This window comes from Varanus komodoensis, unplaced genomic scaffold (genome assembly GCF_004798865.1).
Source record: "Varanus komodoensis strain SLA01 unplaced genomic scaffold, ASM479886v1 scaffold166, whole genome shotgun sequence".
Classification (NCBI taxonomy): Eukaryota; Metazoa; Chordata; class Lepidosauria; order Squamata; family Varanidae; genus Varanus; species Varanus komodoensis.
The window spans coordinates 156,044-182,409 of record NW_025335491.1 but is presented as its reverse complement, the minus strand read 5'-3'; the positions used below and the strand labels follow the sequence as shown (position 1 = coordinate 182,409).

The window sequence follows — 26,366 nt, the reverse complement described above, 5'->3', positions numbered from 1 at the left end:
GATAATGTGCTTTGAGAGTGATTAATGTTTTCAAACCTAAAATCAGTTTCCTTTTCCTTGAAAGCAAGAAGAATTTGTTTACCAAGATTTCCATAGCTTAGTGTTCCACCAGTGTTCCCAGAGACTTCTGTTTTGGTTCCAACTTCTCCTTTGCTGTTCTTCTTCTTATAGTTTATCATTTATATTAAAATTCCTTATTGGCAGTTGGGATTGCTTCGAAGCAAAGAGAACTTCTAGCTATTTCCATGTTTGTTTCCTATAAATTCCATGGGGCTGCATGTGGGGCCCTGAGACATTCCTAGGAAATGAAGATCATGGCGAGCTGATAGTTTCCTCCAGTGTGCCCATTTTGTGGTGGTGCCCAGAATAGCTTTTCAAATTGCTAAATGCGCCCGAATAGGTTGCCTAACTCACTCTAGCTTGGATGCGTCCTCTCAGGAAGGCCTGCTTCCAGGCTTGTGGCAATTTCTCCATAATGCTTCCCACCTAGATACCTGAAGGGACATATCATAGCAGAGGTCGAGCACTGCAATACCAGATGAGGACTAAGGCATATCAGTTTCAGGTCCAGTAATTTCTGCTGCTACTATGAGTAATTATGCCTTTGCAGAAGCATTATATTCATTGGCAGCTCTGTTAGATCATACCAGTTAAAACCTGAAAATATGTTTTGCCAGGAACATGATTGGGTGGACTCAAAGCGACTGGCATTGATAAGGGAGATCAGTCAAGCTGAAGAAAATTGTTAGTCTCTTTTTCAAGTCCATAAACAACTTGTTCTAATCCAGTTTCATAGGAATGCAAAACTGTCTGGCATGCCAGTTTTACTTGTTTTGTGAAGTATAGAAAGGCTCTCCTTGAATGGATTTTTGCAGAAAATATATGTGGAATTTTATGACAACTCAGCACGGCTTATTCCAGTTTGAGGACCATTCAAGAATTCTGTATGGTGTAATCTTTAGCTTGATCAAATCTTACTTCTTAATACATTAATTCAGTTAAAATGTTTAGAAGCCACCTTTAAGGATAAATGAACTCACAAGGCAGCTTTCAAGGTATCCACCAGAGACAATAACATTTCTATGATATAAACCAGCAAGAATGATAAAAACAAAACTATTCAGCCCACGAAATACAGAAATCCAGTAAATCATTGGGATTGTAATAATCAGCATTCCAACAAACTCCATCTCAGAAAAACCTATGTTGAACCCCACTGGGGGCATTTTGAACCCCACCTAGTAATAGATTCAGCACTATGCCATTTATCGTAAAACCCTATTCTTAGTCCCTTGGTTTTGGAATATACATTTGTGCTTCTCACAGAATACAGAGGAAACAACACAAAAACCATTCTGTCCAATTGATCCATTGATCAATCTCTTGCAATCCAGCTATGTCTGCATAACACAGAAGGACAAAAGGTGAGGTCTTTCCCACCATGTCATGTTGTTCTACAGTTATACAAACCCCATCGTTGAAGGCTTGAAGTTGCTGTTAATTTCTTACTTCCAAATGACCTGTATTGGTTGATTGATATATATTCTACATGCTAAATACTTCTCTGGCCTTTTCTCTGTAGTAATTTATACAAGGGATGGGAATTCTAATGGAAAGCCGTGTGAGTTCCCTTTCCTGATGAATAAGACATGGCATCATGACTGCATACGCAATGGAATGTTCGAGGATGGTCTGTGGTGTTCCACAACGTCCAATTTTGATACTGGTAGAAAATGGGGTTTCTGCTTAAAACCAGGCAAGTAGCATTCCTGTATAAAACAACATCTTGAAAAATTTATTTTACTTCAGTGTGTCTTGTTTATTTTTACACTTCATGGGCAGAAATTGTATTAAGCTCTTGTGTTGTATATCTGTACTTCTGTTTTTGTGTTCTATGTTATAAATTAGAAAGAGGATTTTAATTGTTTAATTATGGAGCCAACCAAATAATAAGGATTGTAAATGCTTAAAATAAATAAAATGTTCCAGTGTTGGTGCAGAACATATGAGGAATCAATGCTGTGATGTAGGACGTGATTCACTTGTATTCTATGTATTTTCACCTGGGTTTTCACTAGTGGGATTTGGGGACAGAAAGCCCACTTGTTACCCTGACCATTGGAACATGCAAGCAGACATCACAAGAAATGACTGTGTACCCCTTTCTTAGTCTCCACTTGTTTTACATGTGCATGGAACAGGAGGATGCTGGGTAGGGAGTCCATGTCCAGATGCACATGGACTTCTTGTTTGCTGCACTGCTTTGGACTACTGTCCATACACTATATGTCTGTATCATTCTCAAGTCAATGCCATTTTATTGAGGGCAAAACACAAATCTACTGAGTGCTTGTGGCACTCAGTGCTGCCTGCATGGGACTTAGGTTTTAATTATTCTTTTGCTTTCACCAGAGGATGGTTGTCAAAATACATGGGAGCATGATGCAGATTCTGGAAGCTGCTACCAGGTAAATACACAGGGTCCCCTTTCTTGGAAAGAAGCATATATCTCATGCCAGAGGCAAGGAGGAGATTTGCTGAGCATCACCAGTGCATCTGAGCTACACTACATTCAAGGTAGGTTCATTTGTGTACAGTGAATTCTAGAAGAAGCAGTTATTAACATAGGAGACATAAAGATCTTTGACATGAGCAGTAGTTTTGAGGTAATTTTCTAACTACCAGCTCTCATACCCTGAAAGAGAGAATGTCTTCTGTACAGCAGAAGCTCTCTTTTCTCTACACCTGAGCTATTCAAAATCCCTGCTACTCAAGTTTATTTCATAACACAGAAGGCAAAGTTGTCCATGAGGTTTTCTGAACCAGGAAAGGTTCTTAGTTTTCCCCTCCTTTTTTCTGTCATTATATTGTTAACTGTTGTGTACATACTTGCTGTGGTTCTTCAACTGTGCTGAATTTCAGAGTATGGCTAATCAAGTATTTCTTGCCCTTAGTAGTTGGGGAATATCAAATCTATTTGTGTAATTGCATAACAAGCTCTCAGGATCAACCAGGGTAATACGGGGTATCCATGAATAAGCTCTCCCATGAGGTATCTCTCTCTCTCTCTCTCTGTATGCAGGGAAAAGTTGGTTTGGGAAAGTTGGGGGTGGGATATTGCATTAATTTACCTACCCTTTACCATTTTTCCTATCCAGCATTCCCTCAACTCTTATTGGTCACACAGAAGAAAACATACTGGGATGTGATTTAGATAGGAAAGATGATGCAGTAGAAAACAATACTTCCCTTGCATTATTTCCCCAACTCAGTTCTTCCTTCTCCATGAAACTGCACAATGTTGCATCAATGTTTAGTGTTAGGAAAATAAGATCCTCTTCCCAGATTCTCCCGCTGTCCTCCCATGCGGCTACATGGAGAAGTTCCCATTTTAGATTAACCACAAATTACTGTGCCACTGTACCCCAAACAGTGGTAAGCCACAACTTACCATTAGGTGAAGAAAACTAGCTTCATCTGCTATGGTTTAAAGGTGGCTTGGATTTGAACAATGCAGAGTTAAGACTAAGCAGACTTTGTCTAGGCTGTGGTTAATCTAAAATGGAATGAAAAGCTTCAAAACTCTTCCATGAGGTTGTTCCAGAGCAGAGTATGTGTGATCTTAGGGCTTGCTGTGACTTATTCTCATTATACTAAACTGTGATGTCTGGACAAAGTCATTAACTACTTCAATTTTTAAAAATCAGTTAGGGGAACAAAACACCAGGAGATTTATGGAACAGGATTTCCTTCAATATCTCTAGCTGAGTCTTGTCCTATAGCTATTAAGTTTCAGTTGTGAGGATTCTGCATGATCCTCTCTGACGAAGAGGTTCAGGGAGAGTTCTGCACAGAGTACCTTAAAAGAAGTCAGTATTACTTAGTAAATAAAGTGCTAGACTTTGGCCTAGCAGTGTGAGTTCTAAAGTTCCTATTCAGACATTTTTAGCAACTTGGAACAAATTACTATATCTCAGCCACAGTTCTTCATTAAGAAAATGAAAAGTATGAAAGATAAATCATGTATAAAAAGTCAATAATGCAAAGCTTCAGAATTCATTTTTTTTCTTTTTTTGGTCTCCCTTTCTGGATGGCTACTTCTGAACCTCATTAAATGTTGTTCAGATTTGTTCCCAGGTGAATATTCCTACATATCCAAACTGCCCCTTGCTCCAGTTCATTCATGTAGATCAAGGTATATCTTAGCTTTCTACAGAATTGTGTTGAAGCTTGAATTAAAAATAATCTGTTGCATATAGAAACATTCTGTGTAATCCATGTTATGCAAGGATTAAGAAAGGATTTGCATGAGCAGTTCTGGTTTTATTTTCTTCTGGGTGGTATTCTTCTTGGGCACAGGGCCAAGCAGGTTAAATGTGCTCATTTTCAGTTAACTTAATCTATATATAACATAATCAGCTGCTTTTCAAAAAGCACTTCACAGATTCAGATAAGCCCCAAAAGTACAGAGATTTACCCTTGGCATACTTGCCAGAAAGTGGATCTTTGACTATTATGGCAGTTTCAGGTTCCTCCCCCCCCGCCTTTTGTAATCATAATTCTGCAACTTGCAAGGTTCACTTCCTTACACTGCAGTCTGTGCACATCTGCTCCAAGTAAGCCCCACTGAGTTCCATGGAACTTGCTCCCATGAATGTGTGAATGTGTACTAGGAGGGTAACCTTACTTTCTTGCCTTCATATATTTTATCCCTAGAGAAAGTGCAGGCTTTTCTCAACAACTACTGTGACAATAGTGACGCAGCGTGCAGCATTTAATGACACCACCATCAAGAGACCATAGGATTGTTCCCTTAGTGTCTTTTTTCTCTAAGCAAAAGTACATCCCATTATGTGGTAGTGGGATTGCTAGAGCTGGACTTAGGATAATCAAAATATATTGAATTTCTTACCTTAGGATAGTAAGGCAAATTCTACAGTATGAAAGACAGCAATATTTTATCAAGGATATAATGTTTTGCTTTCTTCACCATGTGTAAACTTAGAATAGCTGTATTTCTGATGTTTTGCGATGATGGGGTAGAAGTTGCAGCTCTGGAGCTATAGACCATTGCTGACCATGGCCAACAAGAATGAAAACTAATAGTTGCCATCTGTGCCCTAGCACTAGTGATGAGAACTTTACTCTAGTGTAAACCAATGCTAGTGCAAGGTGCCTAGCACTTGCAAAGGCAGTGGGGAAAAGTGACTTGCCGCTGAAATTCAGTGGCAAACATTGCCTTTGCAAGTACTAGTTACGTTGTGCAAGTGTTGCTTTGCAGTAGCACAATATCATTAGCACTAATGCTGGAGCATAGCATTCCTTTTAAAGGATATTAATTTGCCACTAAGCTCAATAAGCTTAGCATATGGACTTGCCCTTCATGCAGATTTATAGGGGCATTATTAGATTCCAAGTCAGAATTAACCTTGTTAAAAAGAACTTACATTTTAATACAAAAAAGTTATTAAGCAGTAACTTTTCAAAACAACCATAAAAGTTATCAGCTTTTCTACCATCATATTACAGATCATGCAGATCTCGAAAAGAATCCGTCTCCATAATTTCAATGCTGCTTTCTACAGGAAGCAACTGCTTAGGTCAGCGTTGTGCTTCTTGGCAGAGAAATGCTCACCTGCATATAAGTAATATGGAAATTCAAAATGCAGCATATATTTCTATTGGTCAGAAAAGGGTAAAAAATCCAGTATTATGCAACAACTTGAACAAATACATGTGATGTGTCTAGCCATGCTGTGTCATGCCCGTTTGCAGTGTTCTTTGTTTTAAACAGATCTGAATTGGCACCCCAAATATACTTGTAGCATCACAGGCATTGCTAGTATTTTGAAAATATTTAAGTTCTCAAAATGATGTCCTCACTTATCACTGGTGATTTCACAGGCACTGTCCAATAAATTCATTTATTGTTTGAACACATTCTACACAGCATTTATAACACCTGTGGGAACAGTGCCTGCATTTTCCCATGCTGTTGTATTGCAGCTCAGATTCTAATCATAATCATAATATCCCAGGTAAGGAAAAGCTACACTGAAAGATGCTGTTTGGATTCAGGGCAGCAGTTGAGTCACAAGTATGATGTTGTTGCTTGAACACCTATAATTATATCAACATCTGATATTTTTTTAACCCTCTAGCTAAAGATGACATTGCAGACATGTTTTGGATTGGATTAAACCAACTGGATAATTTTGGAGGCTGGCAGTGGTCAGACCATACGCCATTGAACTTCCTTAGCTGGAGTCCAGGTAAACGCACCTGTCGGTTAGTCAGTGTGATCTTATGCATGTGTACTCAGAAGTAAGTTCCACTGCGTTCAGTTGGGCTTACTCTCTGGTATGTGTACACAGGTTTGCAGCCTTATTAAATATTTTAATAGCACACTATCAAGAATATTATATTAAAACTTCCATGAAGTTTGTGACCATTTTTAAAAGGAGGAAGGAACAACAATGCACACGTCGGTTCTTCCAAGTCCTGTAATTATGCAGACTCTGATTTCTTATTCACTACTCTAAATACTAATTTTTATTCTTCTGCAGAGATGAAGGATTCATCCCCTCTGGATGGAACTGCGTGTGCAATTATGGATGCCAACAAGGGTGACTGGAAGAGTTATGCTTGTGAGACGGCACTTCCTTATGTCTGCAAGAAACAATTCAACAGCACTGAGTCAGAGCTCCCAGGTAAATCAGGATCGGTTTGTGGTTGCAGCTGCCTCTCACTATTAAACCACTGTCATCTTCTTCAGGCATACTTAGTTATGAAATTCTGTTTGCAATAAAAATAGCATTGCAAAATGTTCTCGGCAAAGACCCAAACCCATACCAAATATTCATCACAGTAGAATATAATGAGATGCAAAGGGTGAGAAAAGAGTGCAGAAGTTCAGTTTTTGCAGAAACCAAGTCTGGAAAGAGTTTAAGGGATTTTCACCATCACCCAAGAGTGGGACCATAATTACCAGTACTTGAAAAGTTTAGGCAAGTTTGCTCCCTAGAAGTGTGTGTGGGATTGCAGTGTGCACATTTACCTAGGAGTAAGTCTGACTGAACTCAGTGAAACCTCCTTTTTATTAAATACATGTAGGATCAGACAGCATGAATATCTCTTGGGCTGGGTTTCATTATTTGTATTAATGCAAGGTAGGAAGCTAATTGGAGAGTGGTAGCATTTTAAAATAAAATGTACATTCTTGTCAGCATTGGTATGAAGGGACAGAAGACCAAAGACAGAAAATCGGATTGAAGCTTCATGGGTAATTATGTGCCAATGGCAAGAGTGGGGTGGGAATCATCTCCTGTTCTTCTGTTCCGTGCACCAAAACCCTTCAGTCCACACACTTCAGCCTGCATGGGCTTCTTTCCAATCTTGGAAAATGCAGAAGTGGAGGTGGCAGAGAATGTACTGCACTTACATTCCAAGATGTGATGTTAGCATGATTTATTCTGCACTACTTTGATTTATATTTCTGAAAAGCATTTCAATGTGACTGCAAAATTGAGTGGGAGAATCTTTGCAGAAGGATGCTGCCTTATACCAGGTCAAACTGTCTCTCTCATCTAGCCAGGTATTGTCTACTCTGATTGGTAGCAGCTCTCTAGTTTCAGGCACGTCTTTAATGGCTCTTTTAACTGGAGATGCCAAGGTTCAAACCTGAGATATTCTGAATGCAAAACATGTACTCTGCCACTGAGCTACAGCTCCTCCATAGTGTATGGTCAGGTTGTGCCATGTTAGTTGCACGTTAGTTCTGTTCTGTGCTTTTAAGAGGTTGGGACTTTTACCATCACCTCCCAGTGTATATTGACCAGCAAATAATTCACTTATTCTCTTTATTCCCAGGAGTTCAAAACTATGAAGAGACCCAGTGTGACTCTAACTGGTATCCTCACAATGGATTTTGCTATATGCTAATGAACGCTTCCGCTTCCTGGAAAGATGCATATCACTCATGCAGTGCGAGCAGTAGTAGCTTAATCAGCATAAATTCCTTAGCAGATGTGGAGTTACTTGTTACACAAATCCATAATGGTAAGTTTGGCTAAACATAGCCGAGAATGATCTACAGTATTCAGCCTAAGCACCTCTCTCAATTTAAGGATAAGTAATGTAATGGAAATTAGCTTTCGATTAGTTATTATTTCCCATTTGTCACAGTTTCAAGAATAAACAAATACATAATTCAGCCTGGGTTAAATGCACTGTGTGTCGTGCCTGACGGCTCGGGAGAGACGTCTACTCATGAGGAAGAGACAGGAGCCAACAGTGAGAGTTTGGCAATGGACCAAGGAGACTTATATTTGAGAACCAGTGCTCAGACAGCCCATATACAGCCTGGCTCTCAGGCTACTGAGCAAGAAACCTCTCCACCACCTCATCCCTCGGCCCCTGAGCATACAACCCCCCGCAGGCTGATGGGGAAGCTCCTGAAGGAGTAGCTTCCTCTGATTCTAGCTCTGGGCTGCCTGAGGAAGGTGCCCCCCCCCCAGCTCCTAGCTCTGAAACTGCTGAACAGAGTTCAGGAGGGCAAAAGACATGACGGAGAGTTTGGCACATGCCCAAAACAGGAGAGCCTTAATGCGACAGACCCAATTACGACAACGGGACAGGGGTCTGCCACACCCTCGGGCGGAAAGATGAGACAGGAAGGTTTGATGCCACATGTTGCTTTTGAAGAGATAGGGAGCTCGTTAGTGGAGCTTATCAGTTAAATCGTAAATTTTGTAGTGAGTAGCAATAAAAGTTTTTAGCTGATATATGGTCTGCTGTATGAATTAATTGAAGCGTGAGTTACCTCATGACACTGTGGTGGCTACATCCTTTTAAATGTACTGTAAGAAGTCTTAGGAACTTCCACTCAGTTCTGGGAGAAAAATGTGTTCTTGTTCTGATTACATGACTAATCATGGACTCAAAGAATAGTTGAAAGAGGCCAATAAACCCATCAAGTTCACCTCCCTACTTAATGTATAACCACAAGTTAAAGCATCCCTGACCTATTGGCTGTCCATTGTTTCTAAGTGCCTTGTCATTCCATTGTCTGTATTCTTTTTTAATTGCTTGCTTGCATTTCTGAATATAGAAACAAAAGATAAAGTATGGACAGGGTTTATCAATGAGGAAGTTCCAGCCTTGTTTAAGTGGTCAGATGGCTCCGACGTGGTTTTTACCTACTGGGATCAAAATGAGCCAAAAATTCCTTCCAACAGCACTCCTAACTGTGTTGCCTACTCAGGAAAGGTAAGGAACGTCTATATTCTATAATTAAATGTTCAAAGTGCCTATCCCATTTCAGAGCAGGGAATAAAATTCATAAATTGCCTTATATTGTGCTTTTGTGTATGTGTATAGCTTGTTTAGTTTTGGAGGGGGTTATTATCGCATGTTTACTAGGAAATAAGGCCCTCTGACTTCAGTGGAACTTTCTCCCATGCAAATATGCATAGGAGTAAGCATTAAATATCCAGTTTCTACAGCTGTAGTTCATGTTAATGGACCTTAGAACAAGAAAATGACAGACCTTAGAACAAATACACAGGGCCTATCATGTCTTCTCAGTCGCTCACAGCTTTCTGTAAGAGGAAACATACACAGCCATCTCTCACCTTTTGTGGGACACCAGCTTTCACACCTGCTGATTGGTCTCTCCAAGGCATGGTAGATAAATGGGAGGTGCCAAGGTGCATAAGCAACAGTGATTAATGGGGGGTTTAGAAGGTGAGAAGGCATTGAGGAAGGTGGGAATCCCTCCTTTGAGGAGAAGGACATGGGAAAAGCTGAGAATTGGCTAAATCTGCCTTTATTCCAGTATTGAAGAAGTGTGTTTATATGCAACATAAAAAGAATGAGACTTTAGGTGTCTAACAAAGACAACCCCGCTTTTTCCTCTTGTTTATAGTGGGGCCGATGGAACGTTCTACATTGTGATGATAAACTCAAATACGTGTGCATGAAAAAAGGAAAGGTTTTGGATAAACCAAAACCTGTTAAGGATTGTCCTACAGATGGGGTAAGGCAATAGCAACAATTCTATTTTTAATTAATCTTGGTGATCTTATTTAACATAATTTGCTACCGTTTGCTCAACATGTTTGCCATTTCACATTTCATATTCAGTAATAATAAACACAGAAAATAAAATGGAATTATTTACAATTCTTATACTAAATAAAAGAGTAAACACCTGTATTGTGCCTAGTGGCTATTTTAATGTCTCAGGGGATGATCCTGTACGTGTCTATCCTGACATAACTATGGATAAGTTGTGTGCTAGTGCATGCAGCCTGTCCACTCCCCCTTTTCTCCTTCACTCCTACAAGTGCATGAAATTGAGCAGCAAAGAAGATCTTACTGTGCCACCTGAACCCAGAATTTTCATTTTTTGGTCCCAGGCAAGGTAGAATTGTAAGCTAGCAACAAACCATGTTGTGACAGGAGGAAGAAATGCATGCCTTATTCAAAGTAAGCCAGGAATCCTGGTTTAGCATTATGTGTGAATGTGGTAAGGGAATTGGGCATGCTGCATTTATCTAAAAGTAAAAGATTATCATTCTCCAAACTAGGAATGGAAGAAGCATGGAAATTTTTGTTACAAAGTCGAAGAGAATGAAGTCTCATTTGGAAAATCATGCAATCTCACAATAGGGAACAGGTATTGTGTAGTTTTCACTTTGAATGAATAAAATATAATTGGTGGGCAAGAGATAAGTCTAATTTGCTAACTCTTATGTACTTCTTAAATATATGAATGTGGAAAATACATACACTATATCCCTGTGAAGCAAAGTGTTCATTTCCCTCAAGTAAGATGTATTTGCACATTTGATATGGGTAATTACTCCTTAATCTGTAACTTTTGACTCTTACAGATTTGAACAAGAATTCATAAACAGTCTGATTAGAAAGTATAGCAGAGTTGAAGAAAAGTACTTCTGGACTGGCTTGCAAGATATCAAATCTTCAGGAGAATATAGCTGGGGAAGTGTTGATGGAACTATTGAAATGTTGACATATGCAAACTGGGGCAGATTTGAACCAGGTAAAATCTTGAAATTGGTGTGTGGCTACGTGTTTTGGAAAGTAGTTTTGTACAATGTTCGGTTTCTGAAAATAAGTATAGACAATGCTGAAAGTTTTTAAAATCAACATTCTAGCTCTGCTTGGAGGATGTGTGGCTATGTCGAGTGGAAAATACCTTGGAAAGTGGGAAGTCAAGAACTGCAAAACATTTAAAGCTTACTCTATTTGCAAGAAATACATTGGACCAAAAAGGAAACCAGACGTACCACCCAAAGTCACTGACCCCTGCCCTGAAGGGTGGCACAGTGGATCAGGTCTTGTTTGTTATAAGGTAGTATATCATTCCTATTAAAGTTCCTAATTGATCTAGTGTAATTTCATGAGAACATGTGTGTGTGTGTGTTAACAGTATCCATATTGTACTGTGTTGGTTTGTATTAAAGCCCGTAGAATATCTGGATATTTTTCTTTTTTCCTGGTCAAAAGTTTCATTACAGCATGTTATTTCATAACATGATTGCAGTAACTGATCAGTTTCTTTCTAAAATTATATTAATTTATTCAGTGAATGATCAGGCTCTGAGCAGACTATTTGGGACCCTGAGTTACCATTCTGTGCATGGAAAATCCTCTGTTTTCAGAAGGTCATTGATCCAGCTCCTGCTGGTTTGTGCAGAGGAAAGCATGTTTTACTCATTGCTGATTACTCTTGCTGCCCACAGTGAAGCTTCCCACATAGTTCCAGAGGACCCTCAATCGTCTGGAACAAATTTCCAGGGTACTGTAAGAGTGAGTCAGACAAAAAATGCCTTCTCCCTTTCCACCAGTGGAGTAAAGCTAAAATAATGCTCACAGCAGCTTAGTACCCAAACCAAAAAAATGTAAGATGTATTCTTGGCTAACTGTGTGTGTGTGTGTTTGATCAAGAAAGAATAAAATTAAATGCTTACACAGAAGCAGTATGAGTGAACAACAGACCATCAAGAGACTCAGTGTGATTGGACGGCCTAAAAATATCCCAAATAAATAAATCAAAGAATTAAAAGAGAATGCTCAAAATATAAAATTGATAAAGGATTGAGTCTGATGTTTTTATTTATTTGATTTATATGCACCCAGTTAGTCCTTAGGTTCTGTGGGTAGCTTACAATGTTTCGTTTCCTTTTATAAAGTTCTTTCATAAGGAAAGAGTGCTGAGAACCAGAACGTGGGAAGAAGCAGAGAGATTTTGTGAGGCTCTTGGAGGACATCTTCCTAGTTTTAGCCACGTGGATGAAATGAGGGAGCTCCATACCACATTGAGAGAAATTATCAGGTAATATTCTTGAGATCCTGCTGGTATTGTGCTGCAAGTCAGTCGATGAATCTGTCTGCAAGCTTGGATGTCCTGCAACTTTCTTTTTAAGGTTGATGAAATAGTTCACATGACAACCCACTCTGTAAACAAGCTATGCGGGATGAGTTGTTTTCTGTACTTTCTGTGGGTTGTCTTAGCCTCTGTCCCCTCCAGTCCTCTGGCTGGTACCCCAGGGTCCTGCACTGCAGAACCTGTTTCTTTTCTCACAGATCCCCACGTGGCTGCCAGGGACTTTGCCAGTCCACCTGTGCCCAAGCAGCATGTTGGAATGACTGTCATTGGCTCTGACTTGTTTTTTTCTCTAAGATTCTGTGCTGGCTGCTGGGTTCTCCCTCTTTCTTTCTGCTGCTCCACTTCTTTGTATTAGGGTTTTATGTTTTGCTTTTCTCTCTTTCAAACTCCAGCCAGTCAGAAATGTGCTTTTTGTTGATTTCTGGTGAAAACAGAATTCATTAGGGATTCAGCTAAAAAAGTGCGGAATGGAAAAAAGGATTAGTCATCTTCAAAGCATAAAATAGTTTGCTGTTTAAAGTATGCTGTTTAAAGTGACAGTTAAGTGGCAAATGGCAATGAAAATAGAAAAACACAGTTTAGCTATTTGCAGTAAAACTGTGGGGCTTTACTGTGTTATTCCAAAGTGGTAAACAGTAAACAAATAAAACAAATGAAAGTAAAAACAGTATGTTAAAAACATGGTAACATTATAACTATGGCTGGCCTGCTTCCCAGAGCAAGGATGTCTTCCGCGGGCACCCAAAATAGCGTGCTGTGGGGCCTGCCACACCTCCTGAGTGAATGGGGCTGTTCTGCAGGTGGGCTCCAGTTGGTCCGTGGCTCTTTGCGTGGTGCCTGCAAAGGAATGTCATCTGAGGACTTCGGTGACCAGGCAGGTCGGTAAGGGAGGAGGCATGCCTGGTCCCAAGCCTTGCTGTTATTGCTAGAAAACGGATCAACAGGAGGAGCTCTATTTTAATGACCTGGCTCTCAGAATAGGGCAACCCACAGTGGCTGATCAGCCAGGTGAGCGGTTGCGTCCTGCAACCCTAGTACAACCATACGGACAGCCCGTGACTTGCTGGGCAGTTCATAACCACATTGGCTTCCTGTGAGTCAAAGCCCACCAGGACACCTTCACTGGAAGTGGCTGAGAAAGGCCAAAGAGCCACCTGGCAGGAGTGGCAGAACCCGCTGCCGTTCTTCACAGTCTCACTAGTGCCACTCCCATCCTCCCTCTTCTCAGCCCTGCTCTTGAAAACCTGGAAGCATGGATAGTGGAGAATGTCAAGGCCTGTTTGTAATTTGTTTCACCGTTATTTTCAGTGCTCCACAACTGCACAAGAGGGAATGTGTCATTTCCCCTTAGTTTTACTGACATAAAATTTGCACAATTTCCCCCTTTGTGGTATTGTTTTGCCCTGAGCTTTCCACAACGTCCTTCCTCTTCCTTTTACAGCCTTGCTATGAGATTTGCATATGCCTCCCAGTCCAGGAGCGTGTAGCCCATGTCTGTGTGTCACACTGGAGCTAGCAGTGGAGGCTGGTGAGGGAGAGCAACAAGCTCGACGGATGGTGGTAGCCAAAAGCAACTGGCAGCTGTAGGGGAAATGGCACTTGGTGGGTGGGTGTCCTTGTTTCAGCAGAACATGAAGGAACTTTAAAAAATGTGTTCAGTAGCAAAGAAAACCCAACCTGGAGGCCCAGTTTACAAGATTGTTGAGCAGAGCAGGAGATGGATGTCTTAGTCATGGAGAGGTAGTCTTGTAACAGAGTGCAAGAACTTAAGAGAAAAATGTTGGCAAGCATGTGAATGTGTTCCTAAGGGCTCAGAAAATGAATTCCATTTGGTGATCTGATGGGAGTGGATTTCTCTTAATAGTTAGCAGCCCTACCAGATGAATTGCAGAAAAGTCTCGGACCAAGTACATGAGGAGTTTTTATGCAGAGCCACCTGAAAAACATACCAGAGTCTGTAGGAGGACTGAGGGGGATGGAAACATGCCATGGGAAACCACAGAGCTCATGATTGTCCATTGGAGTTAGCAAATGAACAAACAATCCATGCGGTCTTATTCTCAAAGTGGCATAGCATGGCATGAAAACCTGCTTAGAATATCTTAAAAGTTAATGCTTCTTATTTTTAATCAATTCTACATCTAAGTACTGTGTGCATGGTAAGGGGGTGGGACTGCAGTGCATCACCTCATGTTGAGGCTTGTAGGTTCTGCTTCCGAAGAGAGACAAACTTGCCTCGAGTCCACCACATGTATTCCAAATGCATGCCACCTTTCTGCTTCAGTGCTGAAATACAGATTCTGGCTTCCTATGGAAATGTCCATTTGAACACAAAAATGGCTGGCCCAGAGGGCATCTTGGCAGACAATACATATTCCCCACCATACTGAAAATTCAGAAATCTGCAGAGGCAATTGCTTTATAAGCTGACTGTGATAAAATACACAGCTTTAGAGTAATTGTGTTGAAATATAGCTTTGTACCGAAATGTTCTCTTTTTTCAGTGATGACAGATGGGTCTGGGTTGGGCTAAATAAGAGGAATCCAGAGTCACCAGGATCATGGCAGTGGAGTGACGATAAGCCGGTAAGTTGACAACAGTAAAGGAAGATCAGATCCTAACTGGGAGAATGTAGGTGGATGTGGAAGAAATCACTTGATTCAGAAGTGATCTAGTCCTTGCTTGTGGAAGGGCATCAAGAAACATGGAAGTTGCTGTCCACAAGAACTGCTGCACTTCTTACACCAGAAGAACCAGTTCCACAGAACACATTCCGCTTTGCTCTGTAAAATCAATAGGGAACCCTCAAGTTATGACACCTTGTATATTCATAGGAGTACATATGAAGCTCCAGATGGTAATGAGCTAACTTTTAAAGTTAACTTTTAACTTTAACTAGTGCTAAGTAAATATCAGAATGTGGCCTTTCACTTCCATAAAGGCCTATGTTAGTATGCATTTTTTGAAAGACTTTTTTGGTGCAATCCACCAAAGCACAACTTCACTAAGAGCCATTACCGGGTGGGAACTGCCTGCTAGCCCCCATTTGAGATGCTTACACTCTGTAGTACTGCAGGTATTGTTGCTACAACTTGCTGGTTCATATGAATTAAATGCAATTAGGTAATATGTTGCGCAACTGTCTCTTTCCTTTGTTTAGGTGTCTACTGTCGTCATGTCCCCTGAGTTTAGAGAAGATGACTATGACACTAGAGACTGTGCAGCTGTCAAGGTGCATTTAAACTGTTCTGATCACCAAAGCTTTCTTGGTAAAAGGGTGGAATACAAATCAAATAACTAAATAAGGCTATCCTATATGTGCTTAACTTAGCAGTGAGTCCAGCTGAAATCTGTGGGGCTTACTTTTGAGTAGGCATGCATAGGATTGTGCTGTAACTTTTACATAAAATTGTGCTACATTTTGTTACATTAATTCAGTTGCTATATTAATTGGCTGATAAACTTGGTCAACATGAGGTGCCATTTTTGGTTTGCTGTTCAGTAAAAACAAGGCACTTTTGGTTTACTAGTAAGTCCTAAGTGAGTTCTCCCAAGTCATCCTGTTACCCTGGGCAAGCAGCTGTGGCTTAACAGACCCTTCCTAAGTGGGTGGCAGGATGCGAGGTTTGGCTAGAGCAGGGGTCTCAAACTCGCGGCCCGTGGGCCACTTGCTGGGACAGGGGGGGGCACGGGGGAGGGGCCCTGCGGCCTTCAAAGCGCCGGCTGTGCTGGGGCCGGCCGTGGGATGAGCGGCCCACCACCACCGCGGTGGAGGGATACGTGATGCGGCCCAGCCTCACCCAGACTCTCCTTCCAGCGGCCCCCAGGTCAGTTGAGTTTGAGACCCCTGGGCTAGACGTTCCACCAATTTCAAAGCCCTAATAGTTTGCAAAAGCCAAGGTAGAAGGGAGGCATGTGAAAAGCCAGATCTTACCCTTCTGTGTTGCCTATGATTCTCTGTTGTTTCCCCACCTGCTCCCCTCCCCCCCCAGTGAGTTCCAGTGGGGGGAAGTCAGTTGTGCCAGCTCAAGGCTGGAGCTTCTGAGTGAATGAATAGAATTTGGCTCCAGTTGAACACCACTTTGTAGGACCTGGTGCCAGCAGAATCAGTACTGGCAGGATTGCTATATTTGCTGAGCTCTTCACAGGCTGATCCAGAGGAACAGATAGTCTACCCCGCCACCAGTTGAGCAGCATCTCTGGACCCTCCTTGGATGGATGGCAAAAGGGTTTTGGATTGCTCAGCCAAGTGCACTGTCAAATAAAAATTTAAAATTACGCAGCATTCATCAAATGAGTTTATAGATTTGAAAAATGCAGCAACAGTGGCTCTTTTGCAGTAGGTTGTTTTTCATTTTTGTATTTGAATGGCAGCATCCTCTTTTTCTCCATCAGTATTTTATTTCTAAAAACTTGAAAGCAAAAAGATCAGTGTTAACAATGCAAAGTAATTGCACAAACAAATGGCATTTGATAACCAAATGCACAGCCTTGATCAGGCATCACTGTGCTCCCGCACACTTTTAAGGATTGTGGCCGTGTCACATAGCTCTGTCCCAGCCCACCACCTGCTGAAGCACACATGTTCTTGTGTCGCATGTTATCGCCTTCAAGCTGCAGTCCTGCATGTATTATTGGAAGGCGGTTCCATTGGACACATAATTCTTATGCACAGGCCACTAATTAGTTGTACATTTTATCTTTTAAAGCACACAGGAGATAAATGGGATTTATTAAGAGCTGACTTAGGCATTTAGACGCTTCTTTAGGAGTATACTCCACTGAGCACAGTGGAATTTAATTGTCCATAAACGTGCATGATATTACAGCATGTGTGCAGGAAAATATACTGAATACCAATGCTACATATTTTCATCATGTTTATCTTCCTGTTGAGCAGACTCTTAGAGCAATGCGACGAGCAATGTGGTCATTTCACCTTTTTGGAGACAGAGAAGAGGATTTCTATTTAAAACCATTCCACTGTGGTGCAAAGCTTGAATGGGTGTGCCAGATTTCTAAAGGTAAATTTCAGTTGCAAACGTATTGTACAGCTCTGTCCTATGGATGTTCATTTAGAAGTTGAGTGCCACTGTATTCGGTATAGGTCCTGAATATAGCACACACTGTGGGGTTGGGGTAGGAAATGTTTTCACCTTCATTTTGTTATGTCTGCCAACACAAGCTGCCTACCCAGATTTCTGCAATCTGAGACACAGAATTTAATAAAGATTTCTTTCGAACCAGAGTTCTTTTCATCCAAGATTGAAGGCTTTCTTCTTTCTTTTTTATAGTGATGATTATAAGGGATGCATAAATCAGTTTTTGAATATTCACTGCTCAATTTTTATTGGCTAGAGAATTTTGTCTAAAAATTGCTCTCATACTTCCTATTCCATGTGACCACATTCATCAGGAGGAGAAGCCCCATCAGTAGGAAGAGGGAGGCAACTGCAGCCAGCGGCAGAATTTGGGCACCTTTGAGGGCAGCTGTTCATATATTGTTAGTGTGAGGAAAATATGCTGATTGAGTTAGCCACTTTATGCAGTAAAAGCAGCGTTTGAGGCCAGTGTTTCCAAACAATAAAATCCATGCTGGGTTGGCAAACCAGCCTTTACTGAAGTTGCACAGCAGCTACTCACAACCGGTTTTTCTCAGCCCTGCCTGAAGATGCTGAGGATTAGATCTGGGACCAGCGGCATACGAAGTATCCTGCTGAGCCTAAGTGCCTTCTCCTGGGCCAGCAGAATTTAGGAAAATAAAATGCACAGCATGATGCTACTGTGCTCTTTTCTGAGAGTTCCAACTGCTCCTTTGACTCCCAACTGCAAGGCCAAGGGAACCTGAACTGTGATGACATACATCACATAGCTTGATTTTATCCTTGCAACAGCAGCCCTTTGGGGTAGGTTGAACTGAGTCTGCGACTGGCCGAGCGTTACCCAGTGAGCGCCATGGCCAGGCGGGTACTAGAACCTGGATCTAACACTCTTAACCACCACACCAAGTCCTAGGCTTTGTCCAAGTCTTTCCAAGAGCTTCTTGGTATTTTTGACCAAGTAAAGCTGGATTTGCAGGGTGTGACAAAATCACTATATACTCTTGATTTAATTTTCTTTTAAATTATTGTTTTGCCCATGCTTAAGAGATGTATATTTACCACACTGCTTGTGCATTTCTGATAAAGAGACAAAGCAATTCCACACATTGTTTAACAAAGCTCTTGCGCATTTCTCTCTGCCCTTTCCGTTGTGACCAAGGCAAAATCAGCAGGCCCAATGACAATTCCTTCTTCTGTTCTCCACAGGTATTACTCCAGAGATACCAGAGTGGTATAAACCAGGTGAGTTTTCCCACATTAAGGTGGTGTCCACACATGCAACTGAAAAGTGCCTTAGATCTCAAATGAAATCTCTGACAGCTGGGCCTGGGCGCTTTGCTTTGCACCCTTGCATGCAGCTTGCAAGCAGAGGGAACTGTTGACTTGATCTCTGCTACACTGCAGCACCACTGCTTTAGACGGCCCGACAGTATACTTTAGCTTTCCACTGCTAGTGACACGAGGAACTAATAAGGTTGCACGAGGCTTTATCTGATGGCTTACTCTGGTATGAAGCCACAGTTTGAGAAATGGCGCACTCAGTTGTGAGCTGCTGGCTCCTTGCTCTGTACCCAGCTGAACCATCTGCTTAACTCCAGACCAACAGTCTCAGCAGGGACTTCGTTTAAGGGGATTTATAATCAAAGAGCAGCATGAACACATCACACATATCTAATATAATATATTTTGCAATATAATGTGTAATATATTACTTTATGAATGATCTCTTTCGTAGCACTAGCAGGAATTCTGTACTGAATATAATATGGAATATATATTTGCCCAGCAACCAATAGCTAACTGAAATTTGGAACAATCTTACACAGTTTTGTAAAGAAACTTGGCTCTGCCCACGAACATTTTCAGGGAGAGTGCTAGTACAGGCAGTGAGCAAGTGTGTCCGAAGTCATAATTGATTCATGGCTTGCAAGCTTATGGGGGCACTTGCATTTGCTGTAATGGAACGCGGGAAGGTGATATCTCAGGTATGTGGAACTCGAGTTGTTTATAAATTGAGCCCATCATGCCAGTCATTTGGAACACGTGCTTTCCAAAAGTATTGCTCATAGAATTACCGTCGTGGACCTTGATCCACATAGGAACATAAGCATGTGCCTTTTCTGTGCAGACTGGCTAGACTCCTTCAACTCATTCTTCCCCTCCAGGATTTATGTGCACTGACTGGAATCTGATCAGTCGCTGGAATCAGTGCCCTGTGTAGTTCTTTGATCGACCTCATGGCAGAACGGGGTTGTTGGGACACGCAAGGCTATGCCGCCCTCATGGCATGCCTATACTTGGGCATGCCAGCTGGGGAACTGGAGAGATTACTGTGCGAAAAAGCCCTGAATATCACACGCAGTGGCTCAGGGCTGCATTGAACACCTTGGGGCGTGTGCAGGTCATGATGCTTGCTATATGTACGGCTGCACTTTTAGATGCTATTGATTTACTTGGTGTGATTGTTACAAGGCATTAACCACTATTTGTTACACGTTCCAGAGTGGCAAAGTTTTGGGGGTTTGTGTATGCATGTAATTTTTATTGAATATAAATGCCTGTCTATGCCTGTTGTGTTTTTTGTTTTTTTGTAGATGAAGTTGGAATTCATGGGCCAGCACTGATTATTGATGGGTCTGAATTCTGGTTTGTGCCGGAAAAGCACCTGAGCTATCAAGAAGCATCTGCATTCTGCTCGAAGAATGACAGTGACTTGGCTTCTGTCACCTCGTTCACAGCACTGACAGGAATTTTGAACAGAATAGCAAATGTAATTCCTTACTTATTATGGATAGCTTTTATTGTGAATCATATCTATCCCGAAATAATGAAGTCTGTCTGCTTAGGAAGATGGGTAAGAAGTATGATACCCAGTGGTGGGAACAGAACCAAGGTTTTCCTCTATTCTGGCTTGACCATCTTCTACAGTTTTGTCTGTAGTTAACAAGGGTGCTTAGAGGTTAAACCCTTGAATGCGTGGTTCACGTAGATTAGAGCCATGTTTGATTGAAACCCATTAAGATTAGTCTTGTAGGAACATCCATCTTTCCAAAGTGCAGGAAAAACAGTTAACAGGGCTTGAGACTCTTACGATCTGGAGTGCAGGAGGAAGCCCATTTCAAGAAAGTCGAGGCTTCCTAAGCACCACATGAGGGTCTTGGCCTGATTCCCATTTGAGCAAGCAGTGGTCAAAGAGCACCAACTGTCTTTGCGAATGAATTGCCGCCACGCAGAGGCTTCTAATCAGCAGGCTGTAGTTTTGCTGCAGGGAAATCTTGCACTGCAATTCAAAGATGAAAATTAAAATGGCTTCATGCTTTGAGCCCCAATATATTACTGAGAAGCCTGGATTGGTGGTGGGATGTGATCATAAATGATCTAACTATGCAGAAGGTTTTCACTTTGTTACACTTACTTTGCTTTGCACTGTAACTGTACTGAAAGATATTTGGTCGTCCAGGTTTAAGTCCACATCTCCTTTTGCTTTTGCAGTTATCAGATCAGAAGCAGAATTGGTGGCTGAGATACACACCTTCTACAAGTCGATTTCATTCGCTGTATGTAGACCCATCTATCATTATCATTATATTATCATACTGCATTTCTTCCCTGTTTTTTTTCCCTTTTACAGGGAATCCAAAGTGGCTTACAAAGTTCTCCTCCCCTCCATTTATTCTCACAACAACAACCCTGTGAGGTAAGCTTGACTGAAAATTGGTGCCTGGCCCATAATGATCTAGTAATGTGAACAAGCTGCAGCACTAGGCTAGATGTTGGAGCTAAGAGTTTCAAGATTTATTCATCATCTGAAATTTGATACCACCTTCCACAGGAAATTTCCACAGGAGTTTCACAGATATTTAAAAACAAAAAACCAGTGGATTAGATGCACAATCTGCTTGGGTCACAAGCACTTCTGAAAATTTGTGGAAGTGTCCTTGGCATCGATACAAACTGATTGCAATGTAAGGCTTGCCAAGGGGCAAGTGCCTCAACGGAATATCTGTGGCAGTGTGGTGTGGTGGTTAAAGTGTTGGACTGGAACACCGGAGATCTGGGTTCTAATCTACACTTGGCCATGAATCTCAGTGTGTGACTTTGGACCAGTCACTGACATTCAGCTTCATCTACCTCACAGGGTCAATTTAAAAACAAACTGGAGAGGAGAATTATGTGAACCATCTTGGGTCCCTTGAAGGAAAAAGGTGAGTAACAAATTTAATTAATTAATAATCTTAGTGCTGATTAGGATTGCGTGCCAGCCCCTCTTCTTTATCCCAAAGCAAATCAGGAATTGCATGGACAGAATTTTTAGAATAAGCAATAAGTAAAGAGTCCCCAGATTGGAACTGCAGCAGGGCCAAAGTGCTCAAGGCAGAAAGTAACAGAAACCTAACAATTGAGGAACAATCACTGTGTTCAGTAGCTGCAGAAAAAGATGCTATCTCCATATCTCTGTTCTTCCAGCAAACCTGTTCTGCGTAATATAACAGATGCCAGATAAAGAAGCCAGCATAGCTCGCTTGTTACTTAGTCGTCTTGTCTTTCAATAACAACTGAAGGCTACTTTTAAAATACTTGTTTTCTTTGTTGTGTCTAGTTCTGCGTTATTTTCATACTACCATGAACGACACTTCAGGAATTGTTGGCATGTTTCTTATCAAACCTGGTTTAGAGGTAAGGTGTTTATTTTTAAAACAGGTCCTTTACAACCCTTAAGAGTTTTTTCTTTTTGGGAACAGTTTATTGTTCCCTATTAAATCTTTTTGTTTCGTTCAGCCACAGAGACTTTCGTGGTTTTTAAAAAATATATACAGAGACAGAACATTGCTTCAAATATTAAAGGCAATAAATATAGACTGGCAGGGCTTGTTTGTAATCTTAGAGATGGTCCTGCATTCAGAGTTCATGCAGTCTGTAGAAGTCAGTAGGACTTCTGCAGCTTTTATAACATTTCCTAACAGCACAGATAGCCAAGAAACAACTGGACTAGAGGCTCTGCAGGTGGCTGGCACAGCCTGCGTGCTCTGCGTGGTGGGTGCATCGCCAGTGTTCAGAATGCTCCCCTCTGTGTCCTGCAAGCCCGTCAAGCCAGCCGCCTCCTTCTAATGCCACTCCCATGCCAGTCAGGGTGCAAAGGAAAGGACTTGGCTGAGGCTTGCAGGACCTGACCCAAGGGTGGGGAATAGATTATGGGACAATATATACAGTATATGACCCAAGTGTGTGCGCATGTGCGTGTGTACATACTGAACTTGACCCCAAGGGATTTTCTTGATTACGGGAGATAACCAGCTTCCATATAGCCTGAGGTGCCCAATCCTGCCTAATCTTGGAAGCTAAGCAGGGTCAGGCCTGGTTGGTATTTGGATGGGAGTCTTGATTCCTGCATTCAGCAGGAGGTTGCGGCCGATGGCCTTCTAGGCCCCTTCCGACTGTATGGCTCTGTGAACTCCTTTCTTCAGGGGAATAGGGCGCACCAAGGCAGCATAACTTCTGTCACCAGATTGGGCATAGCTGTAGGCTGGAATTTATCTTTCCATGGTAACGTATTTCCTGACAGCATATTTCCAGGGTGGTTCTTCATGGTCTGTGTGCATCACATATATGGGGTTTGTGTCCGTGGGGATCTTGCGTTGGAACTCTTCTGAGCTGAGATCTTAGGCAGGAAGTCGGCCCGACTCCTCCAAAGCATGTCCAGAGGGCAGGACTTAAGAGACACTTACTTTGCCTCAGTCTGTCTTCGACTGCTGCAGCAGCATTGGGAGCCTTCTGTACTAAATCACGTCTTTGATGATGGAGCTGTGTATTTTTTTATTTTTACTCTTCCTAGTCTTTCTATCTACTGCTTCATAGCTTACCACTTTTTAACATTTCCCTTTATTTTTTGTGAGAGTGCTCTCTGATTTTGCAGTGTCTTCTAACAATAGCTTATGGCTCTTCGGGTCCCTCTCAGGGGTGAGAATTCCTGCTGCCTGCTGACTCCATTTCAGTTAATCCTATTTCCTGTTCTTTCATCCTGTTCAGTTTCTGTTAATTGAAGACTTGCTTTATCATCCTTTCAAATTTATTTGGCAGCATTGTCTGTGTTCAATATGTTTTGCTTCCATCTGTTGACTTGGACACTTCTAGTGAGACTGAAGTACTATATCCCTGCCGGTTTCCTGGCCAATTCCTTCCTGGAGCCTCTCTGTAGTTTTGTCTGCCTTAATGCCCAAGCCTTTCAAACTGCTGGCTTTGTGTGATCCCAGGTTGTTCACATGCAAGGTACGTTTGCACATTGCCATAACCTCCAGACATCGAGTGAGGTGCCTTCCGGACCAGCCTGAGAATTGTGGTCCTCCACTGGGCCAGGCAGCATGTAGGACAGATCCAACTTTCCTACCTAAAGTTTTGACACATTTTCATTTGAACCAAGCTTCCACTCTTCCCATCTTCTTGCCAAATGCAATCATAGCTCCATAGTGTTCTTCCTTCACAGGAGCGCAATGGATTCTATCCTACCTTCATGGGCCTGCTGTGTTTCAAAAGGTTCTGATACTTACTTTGTCAGTTACAGTGGCAAAAATAAGGGTGCTTTGATATTGAAGACCATCAGATTGGATCTCTGAAATGATCAGGCTCCAGTACATTCTGACTTGGCTCTCACTGTTGCCTCAGGCCCATTGTGTACCCGGTTGTTTCCCCCAGTTGAGAGGTGTTCTTCTTTAAAACCTATGCAAGGCCTCTGCCTGCTCATCGTCTGCAGCCTTTATATTAAGTGGTGCTGCTTCAGTGTTTAGACTAGCAGGGACGCTGCTTGCACTTGAACCCTTCTCCTTGGGTAAGCCAGCTGGCTTATCACCCTTCTGCCTGATGCACAGGGATTGTGAAGAAGGACACGTTGCTTACCTGTAACTATTGTTCTTTCGATGGTCCTTGTGCAGCCACACAGTCCGTCTTCTTACTCTGCTACAAGTATTTTGGGAAGTTTCTCACTTGCTTCCCTCAGTTTTTTTGGTGCTGCTATTTGAGGGAAACATTTGGAACATCACCCTCGAGGCACATGCTGCAGGAGATAGCATGAGCTTCCTGTCTAAATGTTTCAGCTCTAGGACATTCCAGCCAAGTCTGCATGGGTGTACAGCCCATGTTTTTGACTACACAGTAAACACCTCAAAGAGCTACAGTTTGAGGAGAGCAGCTCGCCCTTTCAAGCAGCAAGAAGCATTTCCCAACACTGTGACTAAAGTTTTTTAAACTGGAGATAATGTGAGTTGAACCAACAACTGTCTGCTGGCAAAGTGTGAGTCCTGCTTTTGAGCTCAAGGTTCTCTCTTGTTAAGTGTGAACAGGACCTCAAACGAATCAGTTCTGATGCAAAGTGTTGTAACCCCCCTCATAATCGGACACGCAGCCAGGGCATGGCTCGTCACGGGTAAAAAGCATGGTCAAGGTGTCCTGTTCGCGTGAGAACAAGGACAAGAACAAGGATGTGCACGCTACGCAAGGCTGACAACAAAGCAGGCTACGCTCCAGCATCACCGCAGACGTTACACCCTTGTACCCTCGCTTGCTTGCTTTAGCATGATAAATGTGCAAATGGGGCTTGGTAGCTTTCCCCTATTGTTCGCTGTTATTCAAGCATAAGTGTAAAAGAGTATAAAAGCAATGTCTTCCCTCTGCTCGAGACCACACTCCAATGAGTGCTTGGTCCCTGCAGGAAATAAACTGCTTCTCTCGAAAATTCCAGCTGGTCTCTGGTCTCATCCGTAAAACCGCGGGACACAACACAAAGATATTAACATTATGGTTTTACTTGTCTGTTTATGGTTCCTGCAGACAACACCATAGATTGCAGTGCCAAGCTCCCTTTCATCTGTGAGAAATACAACACATCGCTGTTGGAGGCACACGATCCGAATTTTCAAGCACCTCAGAGAAAGTGCCCGGAAAACTGGTTCGTTTTCCAGGATCAGGTAAAAATAAATAAGTATCCTTATCCCTTTATTTTTCAGACCATGTGATATCTATTAGAAAACTTTTAATATATCTTCTGATGTTAAGTCTCCAAATCAGTTTGATGGGTATTTGCAAGGTCATAGAGTGACCCTGAATTGTAACAACTTGTTTTTTGTAAGGATCTGCCCGATCCTGGATTGATGTTGTGCTTTGTCAGCTACACCTTAAACTAAGCATCAAAGAATTCTCACCGTAATCAGTTCACTATATGTTGCTTTAAGAAAAATACTCCTCTTTCAGTGTTTTCAATTGGTGCCACCTAAGGATCTAACGTTTAGAAAAGCGAGTGAATATTGCCATTCGTATAATGGGTTCCTTCCTTCAATCAAAAACCAAGCTGAACAAGGTAAGATGCTAGATTCCATGCTTCTTAGTAAGTATGGTTTAATCTAGAAAACTAGGCATTACATTGATCTCTGAATGTTTCTGGAGATAGGCGAGACATCAGGATTCTACAGATTTTCTAGCACCTGCTGTGGAAATAAGGGTAAATGGTGCTCTTTCCCCTGCCCTCTTGAACCAACTGGATCTTTTCTTAATATGCCAATATAGATATTTATCTCAGACATGTTTTGTTTATTCATATATATATATATATTACTTGGTTTCTCAACCCTGGATAAATTGAAGCTAAATTCAACCCTGAAGCTTACACTAGAAACAGAGTCAAAAGGGGCCTCCTGGGCCATCTAGTCTGACCCCTGGCTCCAGCTAGCTCCACTAATGACATGCCTACCATGTGCATGTGCACTACTATTGAAAAGTAGTGTGCATGTGAGGTTTGCTTGTGCTTCTAAATCTGGGATGGTTAAACTGCACATGAAAGTTTCTGCTCAGTGCAGCAAAA

General features: G+C 41.8%; 1 protein-coding gene across 1 annotated transcript in view; it reads left to right on the top strand.

Moving 5' to 3' along the window:
- Window positions 1–26,366, top strand: part of LOC123021480 (lymphocyte antigen 75-like) — a 61,131-nt gene that overhangs the window by 13,898 nt on the left and 20,867 nt on the right. Inside the window, exons 3-22 of the mRNA XM_044426202.1 lie at window positions 1,583–1,756; window positions 2,413–2,577; window positions 6,162–6,272; window positions 6,567–6,710; window positions 7,870–8,058; window positions 9,110–9,267; window positions 9,926–10,036; window positions 10,590–10,678; window positions 10,896–11,065; window positions 11,181–11,377; window positions 12,219–12,361; window positions 14,920–15,001; window positions 15,577–15,648; window positions 17,317–17,440; window positions 18,725–18,760; window positions 20,113–20,288; window positions 21,011–21,075; window positions 22,119–22,195; window positions 25,340–25,476; window positions 25,760–25,865. Coding sequence (XP_044282137.1) covers window positions 1,583–1,756; window positions 2,413–2,577; window positions 6,162–6,272; window positions 6,567–6,710; window positions 7,870–8,058; window positions 9,110–9,267; window positions 9,926–10,036; window positions 10,590–10,678; window positions 10,896–11,065; window positions 11,181–11,377; window positions 12,219–12,361; window positions 14,920–15,001; window positions 15,577–15,648; window positions 17,317–17,440; window positions 18,725–18,760; window positions 20,113–20,288; window positions 21,011–21,075; window positions 22,119–22,195; window positions 25,340–25,476; window positions 25,760–25,865 — 2,526 coding nt within the window. The remainder of the gene's footprint in view (window positions 1–1,582; window positions 1,757–2,412; window positions 2,578–6,161; window positions 6,273–6,566; window positions 6,711–7,869; window positions 8,059–9,109; window positions 9,268–9,925; window positions 10,037–10,589; window positions 10,679–10,895; window positions 11,066–11,180; window positions 11,378–12,218; window positions 12,362–14,919; window positions 15,002–15,576; window positions 15,649–17,316; window positions 17,441–18,724; window positions 18,761–20,112; window positions 20,289–21,010; window positions 21,076–22,118; window positions 22,196–25,339; window positions 25,477–25,759; window positions 25,866–26,366) is intronic.